At 48.8% G+C, this 20,398-nt stretch overlaps 2 protein-coding genes across 2 annotated transcripts; both read left to right on the plus strand.

Annotated features, from left to right (window-relative positions):
- The first annotated feature begins 3 nt into the window (after positions 1 to 3).
- Positions 4 to 19,782, plus strand: KBTBD4 (kelch repeat and BTB domain containing 4). Its single transcript, XM_069739820.1, has 4 exons — positions 4 to 92; positions 2,102 to 2,731; positions 10,493 to 10,599; positions 17,330 to 19,782. The coding sequence occupies exons 2-4, from the start codon at positions 2,131 to 2,133 to the stop codon at positions 18,188 to 18,190; spliced, it is 1,569 nt and encodes a 522-aa protein (XP_069595921.1). The 5' UTR covers positions 4 to 92; positions 2,102 to 2,130; the 3' UTR covers positions 18,191 to 19,782.
- Positions 13,350 to 16,388, plus strand: LOC138649472 (uncharacterized). The gene is made up of 5 exons (XM_069739948.1): positions 13,350 to 13,439; positions 14,184 to 14,258; positions 14,356 to 14,433; positions 14,537 to 14,895; positions 15,859 to 16,388. The coding sequence occupies exons 1-5, from the start codon at positions 13,350 to 13,352 to the stop codon at positions 16,052 to 16,054; spliced, it is 798 nt and encodes a 265-aa protein (XP_069596049.1). The 3' UTR covers positions 16,055 to 16,388.
- Positions 19,783 to 20,398: the final 616 nt, after the last annotated feature.

The raw sequence follows: 20,398 nt of genomic DNA on the forward strand, positions 1-20,398 counted from the left end.
AACTTCCGGTGTAGATTCCAGAGCTTTGTGTTCCTGCCTCAGAACGTTCCGGTATCAGCCTGGGAGAGAAGGCGCGGATAGCTCCGGGGCCGGTGAGTGCGGGCTGGCGGGAGGTGACGCTGCTGAATCCCTTCCTGGGGGTTTGTCGGTGACTTCCTGGCCGCTGTGACGCTCTAACTGCACATTTCTCGCCTTTTTCCTCCGTCAGCCCTGGTGTATGACGTCACCCGACTACAAACTCCGTCACTTTCCCCTCTGACTCTTCTCTGTTGTGTTTTTTTTCTTCCTTACATATTGTCCAGTGGCAGCAGCCTGACCCCTGGTGTAATGCTGGACATGGGGCGTCCTGCTGCTGCTGCCATTTATTTGGGGTAGTCATGGCCTGTGGAATGGAGCAAACGGCGACTACAAGGCGCAGTCCGTAATCCTGGGGTCCGATCAGTCTAGTGGCCCGTCCACAGGTGTCACCTATCTGGCCATGTATTTGGGGGGCTCTGGCCCCCGCGTCTGGTATTGTGCACCCATCGCATATGAGGGTGTTCGTGCTGCTCCAGCGGGACAAAACCGTGACTACAACTCCCAGCATGCACGGAAACTAAAAGATGGTACTCCCTGCTGGGAGTTGTAGTTCGCAGCAGCACATGAAAGCCACAGGCCGTGCATGGAATTAAAGGGATTGTCCAGACCTGATGTCCGACATCAGTGATACTAGCACCCCGGCCTGATTTGTGGGGTCTCTGATGGTGGACGCGGCGCCTCTTCCTCACCTCTGTGCTGCGCTGAGCGACCTGTGGGTCTGTCTTTTGGAAACTACCACTCCCGGCAGTTTTTACCCTCATGCTGGGAGTTGTAGTTCTTGTAACATTGGTGTCTGGTCTTTCTGGTCCTTGTGGTGCATTGTTGTGACATCCTGGATAGACCTTTGACCCCCACCGGGGCCGTCGCTCCTGAAGTTCAGCCGTCGTCTGCCCCTGTGATCCGCCATCTTCAGGAGCTTTTTAAAAATCTCTTGATTACTAAGAAGTAATCACTTAAAGGGGAAGTCTCCTTCCAGCATTGTGCGCGATATTACCGGACTTGTGTTAGAAGCGTCCGGTACTTTTTCTCCCGGGAGCAGAGCCGCCGCCCTGGACCTGAGGCGGCCACTGCCGGCTGTTCCTATTACTTCTATGTATTGATTGCACAGGGCCGCCGATGCAGAATGCTGGAAGGAGACGGGGTTGATGCCTGCGGCCCCCCGATGTCAGATTCTGATCACGGCGTGCCCCTCATGGACTCATGTCAGGCGTGGTATACCTCTCAGCTCTCCTTCTGTCTGACACCAGAAGCCCCAGCAGCGCCGCCTTATCCCCAGCAGCGCCGCCTTATCCCCAGCAGCGCCGCCTTATCCCCAGCAGCGCCGCCTTATCCCCAGCAGCGCCGCCTTAGCCCCATCAGCGCCGCCTTAGCCCCATCAGCGCCGCCTTAGCCCCATCAGCGCCGCCTTAGCCCCATCAGCGCCGCCTTAGCCCCATCAGCGCCGCCTTAGCCCCATCAGCGCCGCCTTAGCCCCAGCAGCGCCGCCTTAGCCCCAGCAGCGCCGCCTCAGCCCCAGCAGCGCCGCCTCAGCCCCAGCAGCTCCGCCTCAGCCCCAGCAGCTCCGCCTTAGCCCCAGCAGCGCCGCCCCCCCCAGCAGTGCAGCCTCAGGCTTCAATCCTGTAAGGAAAATCTCAATACGATCTTAGGGAACCATTTCTATTGGATTTTTGTGTGGCCCCCAAGTATCCGGCCAGTGACCTGACTGTCTGGTGGGTAGGTACTAGTGGTGCACCGTGTAGTCATCCATAGGACCCCATATATCTGCAAAATTGGACCCTCCTGACCTGGGTATGTGCCCAGTAAGGAGTCTATGTGGGTGCAACTAGCTGTGTTTTGGGGAGAGTGAGGAGAGAATCATTCCGGGTCTCCTCCTTTGTGAAGGGACCCGGCTCCGCCTCCTGGACTCCTACCTCCTGGACTCGCCGGGTGCCCTACAAGTGCGCTGTGAAGCGTCCATGGCTGATATCTGCGGCTCATAGGTTCCATCAATAAGACGTGCTTTTGCTTCTGTTTTGCTCTGCAGGCACTCACTTCTCAGGCGTCTTCTCAACCATGGACCCTTCAGAGGAGGCGGCTCAGAACCTGTCCGGCACCACGGAGGAGAACTACTTTGTGACGTACACCTTCACCGATCGCTCCCACAGCAGCCGCGTGGCGCAGAGCATCATGAAGCTTTGCATGGAGGAGCAGCTGTTTGCTGACGTCACCATCCTGGTGGAGGGGAAGGAGTTCCAGTTGCACCGGCTGGTTCTGTCGGCCCAGAGCTGCTTCTTTCGCTCCATGTTTGCGTCCAATCTGAAGGAGGGCCGTAACCGCGTGATCGAGCTGCAGGACGTCAGCGCCAGCGTCTTCCAGTTACTGGTGGATTACATTTATCACGGGACGGTGAAGCTGCGGCTGGAGGAGTTGCAGGAGACCTACGAGGTGGCGGACATGTACCAGCTGATCTCTCTGTTCGAAGAATGCTCCCGCTTCCTGGTGCGGACGGTGCAGGTGAAGAACTGTCTGCAGATCATGTGGTTGGCGGATCAGCACAGCGACACCTCCCTCTACACTGCAGCGAAACACTGCGCCAAAACCCACCTGTCCCAGCTGTGTGATAGCGAGGAGTTCCTGAACCTGCCGCTGCGACTACTCACAGACATCCTGGGTGGTGAGTGACTGCGCTCCGCCTGATCCCAAGGGCTCGCACTCGCCTGCAGGAAAATGGACGAGTGCGATCTGATGAAAAATCGGATTACACCCTGACCAATGTTAATCTGAGTCACAGCTCATCTGTGATTTTGATTTTTTTTTTTTTTTATATAAATGTTTTCACACCAATGTCCTTTGAAAAGCCGGCAATTCACCTGCCGCATACAATAAAATCCAAGCGTGACCCAATAGAATAGATATAAAGATGTCAGTCACATACAGAATTAGTACATTTCATGTGTGTAAAAAAAAAAAAAAAAAAAAAAAAATTGTGTGTGTGTATATATACACACACACACACACACACACACACACACACACACACACACACACACACACACACGCGCGCAAAAAAGTATTTAAAAAATGTTAAAAAAAAACAGACAATGTGATTTTCTCTAGTAACCCCCCACGACAGCACACCTGGAGGATGTTACCCCTTTCCTAATAGGGACAGGAAATGACAAGAGGTTAAATAACCCCTCCCTCATCCTCCCCTCAGTGTTTTTTCCTGTCCCTACTAGGGATGAAGAGGTCATCCCAGGTGTGCTGTGCCAGCAGCGGTCACCGGGGGGAATAGAGATTCTATGCCGGGTAGCTGGGGAGCAGACTTACCTCTCTTCCCCGAGCGCTGCTCCCGTCTCTCCGGACTCGGGACTTCCGCCACCAGTCCGCACCGATAAGGCAAGGTCTGGGCGGCATTCTTCGGCTGGAGGCCTCCCTGAGCTCTCCAGCCCCTCTCCTCCTCCAGCGCTGTGCGCGCGATGAGGGCTTCCGGTCTGAAGCCGGCGGCAGGAAGTGACGTCAGATGCCGGCCGGCTTCAGTACTCAGGAGGCTCCTTTTGCGTTCCACGCTGGAACGCATGACAGTTAGCGTGGATATCGGCGGTTTCTCCCCCCACATCCGGACATTGGAGGAGGAGGTCCTCTCACAGGAGGACAGGTGCTGTGTCCGGTCGCCTATTTAAGAGCCCCGGACAAGAAGACGTCTCAGGTAAGACCACAGTGTGGTGAAATCATGGAGACGTCTGCCTCGCGCTCTGCTCTTGCAGATCCCAGCACCATCCCGGCCCCAGTAAGTAATCTGGCCCAGGGTGTCCATTCCCTGATGTGGGTTGTAGTCTTATGATTCATTCTCCCCTTCCTTTTTAGGGGGACAAGGAACCCACATCAGGAAGTAAAACAAAAACTACCCGCAAATGCCAGTTTGTATGAAGAAGCTGTCCTCTTCATACAAGAAATCATTGTGCAAAGAATGCACAGACAAAATAATCAGAGAGGAACGGCCATCCCTGATAGAGGAGATTAAAACCTTAATCCAGCAGGAGATTAAAACATCTCTGGCCACTCTTTCCCAGCCTACACCATCTCCTAGTGCCCATCCTGAGGCTAAGAAAAGGAAACTTAATCCACAGGAGGAAGAGCAGGAGGACTCTCAAGGAGAGACATCGGACGAACCCCCAGAGGAGGGTGAATTATCCCTGGACTCTGAAACTGTCCAGCAAGAGAGATACTACTTCTCTTCATCTGATATAGAAGAACTCCTTACGGCTGTAAGGAAAACTATGGAGGTTGAGGAGAAGACGGCCCAGTCAGTGCAAGAAGAGATGTTTGGAGGACTTCGTTCTAGGAAGCGTCAGGTGTTTCCTATTCACCAAAACATCCGGGATTTAGTTCTGGAGGAGTGGGAATCCCCAGAAAAGAAGCTGACTACTCCAGCGGAAATTAAAGACAGATTTCCTGTGGATGCCGAGACAGTGTCATGCTGGTCTGAAGTTCCAAAAGTGGACGTCCAGATTGCCAGACTAGCCAAAAAGACCACGCTACCATTCGAGGATGCCTCCCAACTGAGAGACCCTCTGGAACGTAAAATGGACGGACTACTAAGAAAGTCGTGGGAAACATCAGCGTCCTTACTGAACATCAATTCAGTATCCACTTGCGTGGCTAGATCGATGCATCGCTGGCTGTGGCAGCTAGAGGAGCACTTGTCCTCAGGTACTCCGAGAGAAGATATTCTAGCCTCCTTGCCTATCTTCCAGAAAGCAACAGGCTTTTTAGCAGATGCTGCCGCAGAATCCGTGAGAGTGACGGCGAGATCATCTGCACTGTCAAACTCAGTAAGGCGTTCACTCTGGCTAAGATCCTGGTCTGGTGATATGACTTCCAAAATGAGGCTGTGTTCTATTCCTTTTAAGGGAAAGTATATGTTTGGACCAGCCTTGGATGATCTTTTGGAGAGGGCTTCAGACAAGAAAAAGACCTTACCAGTACCTAGAAACCCTAGGAAAAGACCCTTCCGCGCACAGCAGGAACATACTCCTCAATACAGAGGAAAGGGTAAGACAGGTCACTGGAGTTATCCAAAAGGAGGGAAAGACAGGAATCTTTTTCTTTCCCAACCCCAAAACCAGAGAAAGCAATGACGCCGTCATAGTGGGGGGTCGAATTTCGAACTTCCTCCCAGTCTGGCAAGAGATCGGTGTGGATCAGTGGACCTTAAGATTGGTCAAAGAGGGGATGAAAATAGAGTTTACATCATATCCCCAAAAAAGAATGAAAACTACAACGTTATCAACACCGAAACTACAGTCCACCCTGATAACTGGGATAGAAGATCTCTTATTCAACAATGTGATCTCCACAGTCCCAAAAGACGAAAGAAACAAGGGCCATTATTCCAGCCTATTTCTGATAAGGAAACCAAACGGAACCCATCGGATGATAATCAATCTGAAACCGCTGAATCAATATGTAACCTACAGAAGATTCAGAATGGAGTCCGTCAGATCGACAGTACCCTTAATAGGGCAAGACTTCGTCATGGCAACCATCGACTTACAGGACGCATATTATCACGTCCCAGTCCATCCAACCTATCGGAAATTTCTAAGGTTTGCAGTCACCAGAGGAGAAGTTATAGACCACTTCCAGTTCAATGTCCTCCCATTCGGACTATCATCAGCTCCAAGGATCTTCACAAAGGTCATGTCCGAGGTAATGGCGTACATCAGAAGTCGACGGATATGCATAATCCCATACCTCGACGACCTCTTGGTAGTGGCTCCCACGGTTCCAATTCTACAGGAACATCTTCAAACAACAGTCCAGATCCTGTCATCCCTGGGTTGGGTGATAAACCCCAAAAAATCGGATATGGTTCCGTCCACAACGAAGATCTTTTTAGGGGTCTTATTAGACTCCCACAGACAAACCTCTTTCTTGCCCGAACAAAAACGGTTCCTGCTTACATCAAGGATAAGAACATTGCGGGACAAGAAGAGAGTATCTCTAAGATGGGCCATGTCAGTTCTAGGAACCATGACATCTTGCATCCAGATGGTGGCATGGGCTCAAGCCCACACCAGGATACTTCAGACACATATTCTGTCAAGCTGGGACGGATCCCCAGGTTCTTTAGACAAATAGATCCGGATACCACCGCATGTAAAGTCCTCATTAACATGGTGGCTACAAAAAGAGAACTTAATGAGAGGAGTTCCCTGGTTGCAGGTCCCAGCAGTGACCATAACAGTAGATGCCAGTGGAAAAGGTTGGGGAGCTACGGTAGACCAGCACATATTCCAGGGATTCTGGTCAGCCGAAATAGCACAACAATCCTCGAATTTCAAAGAGCTAAAAGCAGTAGAAGAAGTTCTCAAAGCGGCGGTAACTCTTGTACAAAATTCCCACTTAAAAATATACTCAGACAACATGACAACAGTTGCCCACCTTCGCCACCAGGGAAGTACAAGACACGAAGATCTAAAAAGAATATCAGCGAGAATATTTTCGTGGGCCGAAGAACATGTTCTCTCCATATCCGCCCTACATATAAAAGGGGAGATAAACGTACAAGCCGACTTCCTGAGCAGAACAGAGGTCCATCCAGGAGAATGGAGCCTAAACCCAGAAGTCTTTCAGATACTAGTCAAAAGATGGGGACAACCAGAAGTGGACTTGTTCGCGAACAGTCAGAACGCAAAGGTAGACCAGTTCTTCTCGCTAGATCCGATGAATCCGGGGTTAGCTGTGGACGCATTGGTCCAGCCATGGACATTCTCACTAGCATACGCGTTCCCGCCATTGCCGGTCCTACCAAAAGTCCTGCAGAAAATAAGGGCAGAAAAACTCAAGGTGATCCTAGTGGCTCCACTTTGGCCCAAAAGAGGTTGGTTTGGGGCCCTCATCAGTCTAAAGATAGATGGGCCAATAGCACTTCCACCAGTCAAAGACCTTCTCTACCAGGGGCCAATACTCCATCCAGATCCCGAGAGGCTACACCTAGATGCCTGGCTTCTGAATTCTCAATTCTGAGAACTAGAGGACTATCAAAGAGGGTAATTGAAACATTACAAAAAAGTCGCAAAACGGTTACTAATTCTATTTACCAAAAGATCTGGAAGACGTTCATCACGTGGTGTGCTCCTGAGCAACCTAACCCAGATAAACCAAACCTAGCCAAGATCCTGGATTTTCTACAAGATGGGCTGGAGAAGGGTCTCAGACCCAGCACCCTCAAGGTACAAGTGGCAGCCTTGAGCTCTTATTTTGACCAGTCTTTAGCCAACCATAGATGGGTAAGAAGATTCATGACGGCGGCATCCCGCATATCTCCAAGACCCATAAATATAGTTCCATCCTGGGACCTGAATATAGTCCTGAAAGGACTTACACTGCCACCATTTGAACCCTTATCTTCCATAACCATGGATAAACTCGCTTGGAAAACCACCTTCCTGGTAGCTATAACAGCCAGAAGAGTTGGTGAACTTCAAGCCCTGTCAATCAATGAGCCCTACATGAAGATTCTTCAGGACAGGCTTATCCTGCGATTAGACCCATCCTTTCTCCCAAAGGTCGTCTCTGATTTCCACAAATCGCAGGAGATAATTCTTCCGTCGTTCTATCAAGAACCAAAGAATGAGGAAGAGGAACATTTCCATACTTTGGATGTTCGAAGAATGATACTCTATTATCTTCATGCATCAGAGAAGATTAGAAAAGAGCAGAATCTGTTTATTCATCTTCTCGGCCAGAATAAAGGGAAGAAGACTTCCAGATCCACAATTGCAAATTGGATCAAAAGAGCAATCTTGGAGGCTTATCAAATTCAAGGCCTCCCACCACCAGGAAAGCTCACAGCCCATTCTACTAGAGCAACAGCTGTCTCCTGGGCCGAGAAAGCCAGTGCTTCCATCGAGCAAATATGCAGAGCGGCTACGTGGTCCTCGGTCCATACGTTCTCCAAACATTACAGGCTTGACCTGACGTCAAAAGAAGACTTAGCCTTCGGAGAAAAAGTCCTTAGCGCTGTAGTCCCTCCCTAAAAATTACTCTTGGGTACTGCTCCAGGTGTGCTGTCGTGGGGGGTTACTAGAGAAAATAGAATTATTCTTACCGTTAATTCGGTTTCTAGTAACCCACCACGACAGCAGGAGTAATCCCTCCCTTTGCTTGATATACATTCTGAAAAGAATAAATATAATTTGAAGCATTCATTCTCCTGTGGTCCTTTATAATAACACTGAGGGGAGGATGAGGGAGGGGTTATTTAACCTTGTCATTTCCTGTCCCTATTAGGAAAGGGGTAACATCCTCCAGGTGTGCTGTCGTGGTGGGTTACTAGAAACCGAATTAACGGTAAGAATAATTCTATTTTCTGGATTTTTTTTTCTCAGTTTGTCTCCCATAGTGGAGGTCTACCTATGATGTAAATTACAGACGCCTCTCATCTTTTTAAGTGGTGGAACTTGCACTATTGCTGACTGACTAAATACTTTTTTGCCCCACAGATACGTACACTTCTGGCCACATTCCGACTAGACCTGCCCAGCCTCACTTAGTTCACTGCATTGAGCGAGGCCGCACACGTCTAGTTGGCATGTGGCCGGGATTATGCATATCGCGCGACTGCAGTCACATGACCGCCTGGCACAGACACCGGAGAAATCCGACCGCACACGCTGTGAGGATTCACACGTCTGTATATAGGGACTATATAGATTTTCTTGCCAAACCTGGACAACCCCCTATGGGGAGGAAAAAAAAAAAGGATTACTCCCAGATAGCAGTATGCGTGTATTACACCGTGATGATATAGTACAGAAGCCAGAAGTGGTATAGCTGCTACCCATGTGTATAGCCCGAGTGAAAAAAGGACAGTCGGAAATGTAACTACACAGCCCCCGGAAAAACCCAAAAAGCCGACCACAGGTCCAAAATTATTAAATAACATAAAGTTTATTAATGAATCAGGAAAATTATAACAGAAAAATCAATGCACAAATTGTATAAATAATGAATGAATAAAATTATTACAAGATAAAAACAGAAAGCGCTGCATCCAGTTACAAAAAAGACTCCCATGATTGCAACCTACTGCAACAAAGATATTAGTGAATATTACCAGTAAAGGATGGTCGGGATGGAGGCAGCGTGCCGAGCGCGGGTTGGGGATGGAGGCAGCGTGCCGAGCGCGGGGCGGGGATGGAGGCAGCGTGCCGAGCGCGGGGCGGGGATGGAGGCAGCGTGCCGAGCGCGGGGCGGGGATGGAGGCAGCGTGCCGAGCGCGGGGCGGGGATGGAGGCAGCGTGCCGAGCGCGGGGCGGGGATGGAGGCAGCGTGCCGAGGGCGGGGATGGAGGCAGCGTGCCGGGGGCGGGGATGGAGGCAGCGTGCCGAGGGCGGGGATGGAGGCAGCGTGCCGGACCACGGGTCGGGGATGGAGGCAGCGTGCCGAGCGCGGGGCGGGGATGGAGGCAGCGTGTCGAGCGCGGGGCGGGGATGGAGGCAGCGGGGCGGGGATGGAGGCAGCGTGCCGAGCGCGGGGCGGGGATGGAGGCAGCGTGCCGAGGGCGGGGCGGGGATGGAGGCAGCGTGCCGAGGGCGGGGCGGGGATGGAGGCAGCGTGCCGAGGGCGGGGATGGAGGCAGCGTGCCGGACCACGGGTCGGGGATGGAGGCAGCGTGCCGAGCGCGGGTCGGGGTTGGAGGCAGCGTGCCGGACCACGGGCTGGGGAGGCGCCATCCAGGTGACGTCAGTAAGTTACATCCATCTTTAGTTTATCTTTTATTCCTGCACTTTTTTGCCCGGTCACTTCCAGATCACTCGTACACACGGACACGTACAGCTGCACTTTCACTGGATGCAGCTCTTCTTGTTTTTATCTTGTACTAATTTTATTCATTCATTATTTATACAATTTGTGCATTAATTTTTCTGTTATAATTTACCTGATTCATTAATAAACTTTGTTATTTAATAATTTTGGACGTGTGGTCGGCGTTTTGGGTTTTTCCGGTCGTTGTGTATTCCCCAGTTAAGAATAAAGAAACAGATATTTATTTTTTCTAAATTTCTTGTACCCTGGTGTCCATAAAAGATACGATCTATTGAGATACAAAATAGATTATCCTGAAGGGAAAGTGTAAAGAAACAGCACAGAAAAGCCAGAAGTCTCAAAAATGGTGACACAAACCAATTTTTTTTTTTTTCACCTACTGATATGGTAAAATAAAACGTGTATGTGGCTGGTTAGTAGCAATCGCAATGAGCCGGAGAAACAATATTAATATTTATTATTATTATTATTATGTAAGTTTCCATTCACTGCTGGAGAGGTTATAAAGTGAGGGCCGTCCCCTTCCGCTCGCTGCAGATTCCCATCGTTCACAATGTCGTCCTGTCGGTTTCTTCCTGATTCCTCTTCTTCCCATCAGATGGCGTTCCCTGTTCTCAGAATCCGAGCGCGGCCATAAAGAGCTGGATCCACTACAATAAGGAGGAGCGGGAGGGATTCTCCGAGGTGCTGATCTCCAGCCTGAAGGTAGGAACAGTCCACAGTGGAATCGTCACAGCACAACGGTTTACTTTTTGCTACACTTCCATAAGTCATTATCGCTAGTGTTAGGACAGGCAGAGCAACCGTGATAGAAAGGTGTCAGGACACGCAGAGCAACCGTGATAGAAAGGTGTCAGGACACGCAGAGCAACCGTGATAGAAAGGTGTCAGGACACGCAGAGCAACCGTGATAGAAAGGTGTCAGGACACGCAGAGCAACCGTGATAGAAAGGTGTCAGGACACGCAGAGCAACCGTGATAGAAAGGTGTCAGGACACGCAGAGCAACCGTGATAGAAAGGTGTCAGGACACACAGAGCAACCGTGATAGAAAGGTGTCAGGACACGCAGAGCAACACAGCTATGATAGAAAGGTGTCAGGACACGCAGAGCATCGCAGCTGTGATAGAAAGGGGTCAGGACATGCAGAGCATCACAGCTGTGATAGAAAGGTGTCAGGACACGCAGAGCATCACAGCTCCCTGTCTGTGCAGCTGCAGACCTGTCTCATTGCCTGTGGAAAGCTGCTACAATGGACACCTTATCAGACGTGGAGCGATGGATGTAGTTGCCCCTTCTGGTGAATCCGGTTGTCCTTCATGTGGAGCTCGGGTGCGGTGCTTCCCTGTTGAAGGTGCGGGACCACCCGGTATGTACGGAGCCACACGGCCTCATATAATGTAGCTGGTTCTCATGTTGTCCGCCATCATATCTAGTAGCCACAATCTGCCTCGCGCTTCTTTTCATCTCCTTTACACTTGGTGACATCAGGGATGGTGATTTCCCTACGTGGCGCCATGTTCTGCTCCTCGGATCATTTTCACATCGATTTCCCGGGGCTTCTCCTACTTGTGTCCTGGACGTCGGCAGCAGAGTCAGGGGTCTGGATGTGTGGGGTCTGTACACACACTACTAACATAAAGTTAGGGACACTTGGCTTTTGGGTGAAATTTATGGAAACTGTAAAGTTCCTGCTACAGTGATCTTTTATCCTGTAAGTCGGGCATTAAGTAGAACGAATAACTTGTCCTGTGGCCTTCAGCATCAATTACAGCCGACATCATCTGCTGCTAACAAGTGGAGTTATTGTCGCTCGGACATTGCGTCCCACTCTTCTTGTAGCGCGGCCCTCCGGTCATTGAGGTTCTAGGGTACAGAGTTATGAGCCTCTACATGGTGACCCAGAGGTATTCTGTGTGATTCAGGCCAGGAGAAAGTGTGGACTGCTTCATCTGAGGTCCCCCCAGGCTCCATCAGCTGGTCCCTAATGATGCGACCTCGATGAGATGGAGCATGGCCGTCCATGAAGATGACCTTAGGCCGGTGTCTGTGCATAGCTACAATCAGTGGATTAATGACGTTATTCCCGTAGTAGTGGCCAGTGTAGGGCCGTTCTGTATGACTAGACCATGTAACCACCACCAAAGCCTCGTTTGGTGACCACAGTGGCTGATGCACAGCGCACTCCTTGAAGTCTCCAACATCATTGGCGGCCATCTTTTGTGCTCAGCGTGAACAGAGTCTCATCAGTGAACAGCGCTGAGGCCACTAGTCCCTCATCCTGCGTAGATGTTCCCTGGCCCATGGTGGTGCGGTCAGGTACGTTGCCGGTCGTCTAGCACAAAGACCACGCTGATGTGAATGGTTTTGAATGGTCTGACCCTTGGGCGCCTCTCCCGTCCCTTACATGTGCGGCGTTCATCATCCGGGTCTGAAGGGCATCGTTCACAATGAAGCAGTCATTAGTGGAGGATGTGGCAGAGGACGTCCACGTCTGTGACTCTTCCGATCTCTCTTTTCACCGGCTGATGACTCTGTGACGCTCTGAACCCAGTGGCCACTTCTCTGCCTTTCTGTGACTCTTCCCGTCTCTGTAGTCATGGCTGATGACTCTGATGCTCAGTGATCACTTCTCTGCCTTTCTGTGACTCTTCCAGTCTCTGTAGTCATGGCTGATGACTCTGATGCTCAGTGGCCACTTCTCTGTCTTTCTGTGGCACTTCCAGTCTCTGTAGTCACGGCTGATGACTCTGATGCTCAGTACTTCTCTGTCTTTCTGTGGCACTTCCAGTCTCTGTAGTCACGGCTGATGACTCTGACACTCGGAGCTCAGTGGCCACTTCTCTGCCTTTCTGTGACTCCTCCCGTCTCTGTAGTCACGGCTGATGACTCTGATGCTCAGTACTTCTCTGCCTTTCTATGGCTCTTCCAGTCTCTGTAGTCACGGCTGATGACTCTGATGCTCAGTACTTCTCTGCCTTTCTATGGCTCTTCCAGTCTCTGTAGTCACGGCTGATGACTCTGTGACGCTCAGTGGTCACTTCTCTGCCTTTCTATGGCTCTTCCAGTCTCTGTAGTCACGGCTGATGACTCTGTGACGCTCAGTGGTCACTTCTCTGCCTTTCTATGGCTCTTCCAGTCTCTGTAGTCACGGCTGATGACTCTGACACTCGGAGCTCAGTGGCCACTTCTGTCTGAGCACATCCTTCCTGAGGCCTCATGATGGTGACGTCCTGTGGGATCAGCTGTTCGGTGTCGTCTTGGTCTCATGATGATGACGACTGTTTAATGCCAATTCTAGTTGACCCCTGAACAGTCGCACATGTGCGTTCTGTGGATCCTGTGTTGCTGGAAACTGCTTATTACTAGAGCAGGAAGGAGCGGCCATTGCCCAGCTGGACAGCCGTATTTGTGACTGACCCTGTCTGTACGTCGCCTCTGCTATCACAAACCGCCATGTTGTGCTCACACATCACGACCGCCCTCCGCAGAGAAACCGACCACAGGACGGAGACGACGGCCGCAGCCATTCCTCACACTGCTGAGGTAAAGTGAAAGCTGAGCCCTGATTGGTTGTTATGGGTAATACACAGTACCACTTGGTCTTGATGGAGGCCCCGTAAGTGTCATCCTGTACAGACCGCACAGAGGAAACGTGCCCCCCGCGCCCCCATGTATATGTACAATAAATGTGAAGTAAATGGAGAAAGGTATGTGCCCCCTCCACATTCACTTACTGGATCTATTCTGACCTCCTACTCTACATCCATAGACATTAAAGAAGTTCTCCACGATGGGGAAAAAAAAATGACCCCAGTTATGTAATAGAAATGGCAGCCGCTCCTAGTCATGGGTCAGGACGGTCTGCAGTCTTTAGAAGCACCGCTCCTGAGACCTGCGCCTCACTGACAGAGGAACTGTATGGCACTGGTGAGCGGCTGGAGACGGGAAAATAAAAATCTCCTCCTTGGCCAACTGAACACAGAGGACTGAGGCCGGACAATAAAAAATCCTCAGTCAGCCGAGTAGATTTCTTTTCCTGTCACCTCCCGTCTTCATCCGCTCACCCGTGTTGTGCTCTTACCATTCAGCTCCTCTGTCAGTTGAGGCGCAGGTGTTGGGAGCTGTCTCTTCAGACCTCAGCCTGACTTGTCAATTTTTATTTTTTTTAGAATGAGCTATTCTAATTTTCACATTAAAAAAATAAAGTTTAATTTGAAAATTATCAAGCAATATCTGTTCACTTTTTTTTTGTTTGTTTTTTCTTTTTTCCCCTAATGGTTATATAAGGAGGAAGAAATAGACGAGGATGTGGAAGACTTCATTTTTGAGTACTCTGAATCAGACACTGATGAATATGTTGAAGTAGGTGTTTTGTTTTTTTTTATTTTTTATTATGAAGCCATCCTATATGTTTTACCTTCCAAACACCGTTGTTTTTATTTCTCTTGTGTAATAACAGGAAAGTTCAGAGGAATATGAAGAAGCACCTGACCGTAAGCATGCGGCCATGATCCGCGTCGAGAGAGAGGGTGAACTCGTGAGGTTTCACTAAATTTATTTGTAATATTTTTACACTTTTTTTTTTTTCAAAGAAATGTAATTTATGCCTTTTTTTTTTTTTTTTTTTTTTTTTTTTATAGCAGTTCCGGGCTCAACTCCAGAAACGTGTAGAGGAAAACAACCTCCGTACCCCATGGTGCCTCCAGAATGACCCACTATGGGGCCTGGGTGAGGAACGGCCGCTCCCGCCGCCCGATCCTAAAGGAAGACTGCAGAACACAAACTGGTGTCAGTGCGGGCATTGTTCCATCATGCCTCATGTAGCGGAAAGCGTCTGCTGCCGAGAGGTTCCCGCCATTAACAGATTCCTAGAAAACGAGTCTTGTGTTACGAGACACATGGACTTTGCCGGCTTCATACTGTCCAGAGACCTTCTCGTTCAGATGCTTCAGTTCTCCACCAAATTGACAGCGTCAAATTTTGCAGAAAAGGAAAATGGGTAAATTTTTTTTTTTTATTTTTTTTGCATATTTTATTTTTACCCTGTATCCCATAATGTGATATTGCTGTTCCATCAATATAAAATAATCCGTACAAAAATACCTGTTAAATCTGTTAACTAACAATGGGGCAGAAGTCTCTGGCTGTCGGCGCATGCTGCAGGTTGCTGAGCCACCTGATGCTTTATTACATGGAGCACAGGGATGGACACGCTGATTGATATTATTTATTTAATAATAATAATAATAATAATTTTTATTTATATAGCGCCAACATATTCCGCAGCGCTTTACAAATTATAGAGGGGACTTGTACATACAATAGACATTACAGCATAACAGAAATACAGTTCAAAACAGATACCAAGAGGAGTGAGGGCCCTGCTCGCAAGCTACAAACTATGAGGAAAAGGGGAGACACGAGAGGTGGATGGTAACAATTGCTATAGTTATTCGGACCAGCCATAGTGTAAGGCTTGGGTGTTCATGTAAAGCTGCATGAACCAGTTAATTAATTTATTTATTTTTTTTTTTTTTTAATATAGGCCACACAGGGATCGTTAGGTTAATGCATTGAGGCGGTAGGCCAGTCTGAACAAATGAGTTTTTAGGGCACGCTTAAAACTGTGGGGATTGGGGATTAATCGTATTATCCTAGGTAGTGCATTCCAAAGAATCGGCGCAGCACGTGTAAAGTCTTGGAGACGGGAGTGGGAGGTTCTGATTATTGAGGATGCTAACCTGAGGTCATTAGCGGAGCGGAGGGCACGGGTAGGGTGGTAGACTGAGACCAGAGAGGAGATGTAGGGTGGTGCTGAGCCATGGAGTGCTTTGTGGATGAGGGTAGTAGTTTTGTACTGGATTCTTGAGTGGATGGGTAACCAGTGTAATGACTGGCACAAGGTAGAGGCATCGGTGTAACGGTTGGTGAGGAATATGATCATTTATTTTTTTTCCTCCAGGCACCTTCGGGAGGCAGCCTATCGCAGATTCACTACCATGATCTACGGATTTCTCGGGAATAGACGCGGATTAACGGTGCCTTCGTGTGTGGTCCGTAACATTCGGGAGACGTTCCCGAGCCCCGACGGAAATTATCCCAGCTGTAAATGGTATTGGGAGTCCGTGTCCGGTCCGCCGGCCGACGTGGCTTTCTAAGTGATGTCCCGAGCGATCAGACGTGCGCGGCACTTTATCTCTTCACTGTTATGCGGTTTTATATTTCATATGGGAAAAAAAGTTAACATTTTTCTAAGTTTGTTTAAAAAAAATAAAACGGGGTTTTTTCGGTGTTTTCATAATTTTCCCTTCATGGCTGTGTTATTTGGGATATTATTAGGTGTTGGTTAAGTTTTGTTTTTATATGAAAAGTTTAAAAAAACCACAAAAAAAAAACCCCTTAAGTTATCGCACTGTATCAGGACAAAGGTTGTATATTTGCTGTGTTAGATGTTTGTTGTAATTTTTCACAAAGTTGAAATAAAAATTTGTTAAAGAAAAGTGAAAGATCTTTGTTTTTTTTTGTTTTTTATGAGTATTGTAGTGATTTATCTTAAAGTGGTTGTGACGTCCTCACCTTGATTTGTCATATTGCTATCTGACCTTTACCCTGCTGAGAAACTACCGCCATTATGAGACCTGTGCCGTAAAGGGTTCACTGTTAGGCAGCTGGTACAGAGGAGCGAGTGGATTTGCAGGTCCCTAGTCCAGCGGCCATGTCAGTCATCCATGGCCGGCATAAGGGAGCCCTGTGAGCCACCTCCTTTCTGCCAACATGCCCGGATCCTCTTCGGATTTGTAGGTGCAGCACAATGTCCTAGTGGTGGTGTGACGGCCATATTATGTAGCGCCAGGATGGTTAATCAGAAGAAGGACCCCGGGGATGCAGGTAGGAGGTGATTCACAGGGCTCCTGTGCGGCAGCCATGGCTTCTGGATGAAGGTCATGCAGATTGCTTGGCTCCTCTATAGTAGGTGGTACATGTAACCTCCAAATAACGAAAAGCAAAACTGATGCTCTGCATGTTCTGACACCTTTCTATGATCACTGTCGCCAGTTTACCAAATCTCCAGGGAGAAATCTTACCCCTTAGACCCATCAGAGGCCGCTCATACAGCTGAATCGGGTTTGTTGCTTTGCACTGAGGAGGGGCAAACACCCCGAAACAGGTGTCTGCAAACAGATTCTGGTTTGGCTCTTATCCTGTGACAAGGCTCGTTAAAGAGTTAAGGATTGCTCCATCCAATAAATCCTATACGTGGCTGTTGCGAGCGTTCTTTCCCTCTGGGAGGGCGCTCATTTTCGTAGAGCCTCTGACATATAATTGCTGGGACCTTGTTTTTTTTTTTTCAGAGTAAATCCCTTTTAATGACCTCCGCTTTTATGTTTTCAGAAAATCTTTTAAAGCGTTTCCTTGTGTATTTTGTCTTTAAGGAAATCGGGGAAAACGTGCACATCTACCTGATCGGGAAGGAGGAATCTCGCACGCACTCCATTGCCGTCTCTCTCCACTGTGCGCAGGACGACTCTATAAGTGTAAGCGGGCAGAACAGTCTGTGCCACCAGATCACTGCCGCGTGCAAACATGGCGCCGACCTCTACGTGGTAGGAGGGTCCATACCCCGTCGAATGTGGAAATGTAATATGGAGACCATGGACTGGGAGCGATGCGCACCGCTTCCCCGGGACCGTCTGCAGCATACGCTGGTGTCCGTGCCCGGCAAGGATGCCATCTACTCCCTGGGGGGTAAGACCTTGCAGGACTCGCTGTCTAACGTGGTGATTTACTACCGAGTATCGGACAATGTCTGGACAGAGACTAGTCAGCTGGAGGTCAGCATCTCCGGGGCGGCGGGGGTGAACCTGAACGGGCTCATCTACCTACTGGGAGGCGAGGAGAACGACCTGGACTTCTTCACCAAACCCTCTCGTCTCATCCAGTGTTTCGATACCACCACAGAGAAGTGCCACGTCAAACCCTACCTGCTGCCGTTTGCGGGTCGAATGCACGCGGCCGTTCACAAGGACCTGGTGTTCATCGTCGCGGAGGGGGACTCGCTGGTGTGTTATAACCCGCTGCTGGACAGCTTCACCCGGCTGTGCCTGCCCGAGGTCTGGAGCTCGCGGCCAGCGCTCTGGAAAATCGCCAGCTGCAACGGCTGCATCTACGTGTTCCGGGATCAATACAAGAAAGGGGACGCCAACACCTTCAAGTTAAACCCCGCCACCTCGGTGGTGACCGTCACCAGCGGCATTCGCTTTCTGCTTACCAATCTGCAGTTTTTACTGGCATGATGCTTTGTCGGACGACTGGAGACGCCGCTCGTTGCTTTGGTTCTTGGATTTAAAAAAAAAATATATATGAAAATCTGGTCGTAAAGAAGAAAGCGGGATGGGACTGCCAGCCTAAAATGGTGGCATTAGTGAAGCGTCCTCTGCCGTCTTCTTGCCGCTGCTGAATCTATGCTTAGATGCTTTTGTTTAGAGTCAAGACAAACCAGTCCCATCCACATCCAGAATCCTAAATCTTGATTGTGGTGATACATCACAAGCTCCAATCAATGGGGACGTCGGGAGGATAAAATAGGGAAAAAAAGGCAGAAACCTTTGACTGGGCGCAGTTCCCCTCGGCTCCACTAGGTGGCTGATGGTTGGCGCGTGTGGACTTTCTGTAGGCCGCAGAGGAGACCAGGGCCCATCACACCCTCCGCTGATCACTTCTGCCTTTTTCTACAGTCGTTGGGGTCCTGGCACCCGAGTCCCACGTAAAAACTTCTGACAATTGGCAGCGATCTATCTGACAGCGCCTCGTTAGCAGCAGCCGTTTATGCCCGTCTGACGATGATGCGCTATTGGGAAATGCCAGAAGAAAAATGAACTATTATGTAGATCAGGGTTTTGTGTTAAACTTACTTTGTTTTTTTTTAATATCACAATCCATATTAAAAAAATCAAAATATGAAATCTTTGAAAAAAATTTTGCCCACTGGGACTATTCCTGTTGTTTTGAAGAAATCCACATGTACATGATCTGCAATGAACAAACAGATGCTGTGTTTTGTATTGAGGCATCTAATGAGCGTGTGCAAAGCTCATTGTACAGGAGGGGGAGGTGAGCTGTGACAACACAGGATGCACCATTCACAATAGGTGATATCACAGCTCACCTCCTCCTCCTGTACAATGACTGATAACACCTCTATATACAGTAGATATCAGTCATTGTACAGGAGGAGGAGGTGAGCTGTGACATCACCTATTGTGAATGGTGGATCCTGTGTTATCTACTGTATATAGGTGTTATTGGTCATTGTACAGGAGGAGGTGAGCTGTGATATCATGTATTGTGAATGGTGGATCCAGTGTTATCTACTGTATATAGAGGTGCTATCAGTCATTGTACAGGAGGAGGAGGTGAGCTGTGACATCACCTATTGTGAATGGTGGATCCTGTGTTATCTACTGTATATAGGTGTTATTGGTCATTGTACAGGAGGAGGTGAGCTGTGATATCATGTATTGTGAATGGTGGATCCAGTGTTATCTACTGTATATAGAGGTGTTATCAGTCATTGTACAGGAGGAGGAGGAGGTGAGCTGTGACATCTATTGTGAATGGTGGATCCAGTGTTATCTACTGTATATAGAGGTGTTATCAGTCATTGTACAGGATGAGGAGGTGAGCTGTGACATCTATGGTGAATGGTGGATCCTGTGTTATCAATCATTGTAAACCTTATGATGATAATGAATCTGCTGACAACTCTTCCTTAAAGGACATGAAGTATTAGTCTAAACAGCCACCGTAATCAGTGCGTAAATTGTCCGATTTATTAATTTTATTTTTTTCAGGATTATTAAAAAAAAAAAAACAACCTATTTCAGAACCTTGATGTACAGAGCAGGTCATTTTCTGATGCCGCGTTCCCTGTGAGGTTTTTGTCTGATGACCTATTGCTGTGGGGTCCGAGCCGTCTGGAAGCCTCATGATCAGCCAATGACTATAATGGAAGCAGCGGGTTCAGAGCGGCAGGGATCCGGTGTGATCTGCCTCTATGGCGGGCGGTAGGACTTCACATCCATATCCTATATACCTCCTGCACTTCACTACATGGCACAGGTTGTAATAATGATCATTGGAGGCCACACTTAGGGGCTGTGCACAGGCTGGAGGCAGATTTTATGCTCCGTATGAGGCCATACTCACATATAGAAATATATGCAGCTTTATTCTGCACCACAAAACACAATGGTAAACTGCTCAGAATATTGTTAATTAATGCATAAAGGCCGGGGTTCTGCACTTAAAAGCACAACTGTGTTGTTGTTTTTCACATTCCATTATCCGGTTCCCCATTAAAGCCTACAATGAAAAAAATATGGCGTGGGCTCCCCTGTATTTTTGATAACCAGCCAGGCAAAACTCACAGCTGTCTGCTTTAGCATGGCTGGTTATCAAAAAGAGAGGTGTCCCCACGCTGTTTTTTCTTTAATTTAAAGAAG

The sequence above is a fragment of the Ranitomeya imitator genome, chromosome 9, assembly GCF_032444005.1.
Source record: "Ranitomeya imitator isolate aRanImi1 chromosome 9, aRanImi1.pri, whole genome shotgun sequence".
Classification (NCBI taxonomy): domain Eukaryota; kingdom Metazoa; phylum Chordata; class Amphibia; order Anura; family Dendrobatidae; genus Ranitomeya; species Ranitomeya imitator.

What these genes read in the sequence shown, in the direction of transcription:
- KBTBD4 (XM_069739820.1), top strand. Translation starts at nt 2,131, where the DNA reads ATGGACCCTTCAGAGGAGGCGGCTCAGAACCTGTCCGGCACCACGGAG. An exon ending in ACTCACAGACATCCTGGGTG is followed by an intron (nt 2,732 to 10,492) that starts GTGAGTGACTGC and finishes TCTTCCCATCAG; the next exon opens with ATGGCGTTCCCTGTTCTCAG. An exon ending in TGCTGATCTCCAGCCTGAAG is followed by an intron (nt 10,600 to 17,329) that starts GTAGGAACAGTC and finishes TTTGTCTTTAAG; the next exon opens with GAAATCGGGGAAAACGTGCA.
- LOC138649472 (XM_069739948.1), top strand. Translation starts at nt 13,350, where the DNA reads ATGTTGTGCTCACACATCACGACCGCCCTCCGCAGAGAAACCGACCAC. An exon ending in CCATTCCTCACACTGCTGAG is followed by an intron (nt 13,440 to 14,183) that starts GTAAAGTGAAAG and finishes TGGTTATATAAG; the next exon opens with GAGGAAGAAATAGACGAGGA. An exon ending in TCGAGAGAGAGGGTGAACTC is followed by an intron (nt 14,434 to 14,536) that starts GTGAGGTTTCAC and finishes TTTTTTTTATAG; the next exon opens with CAGTTCCGGGCTCAACTCCA.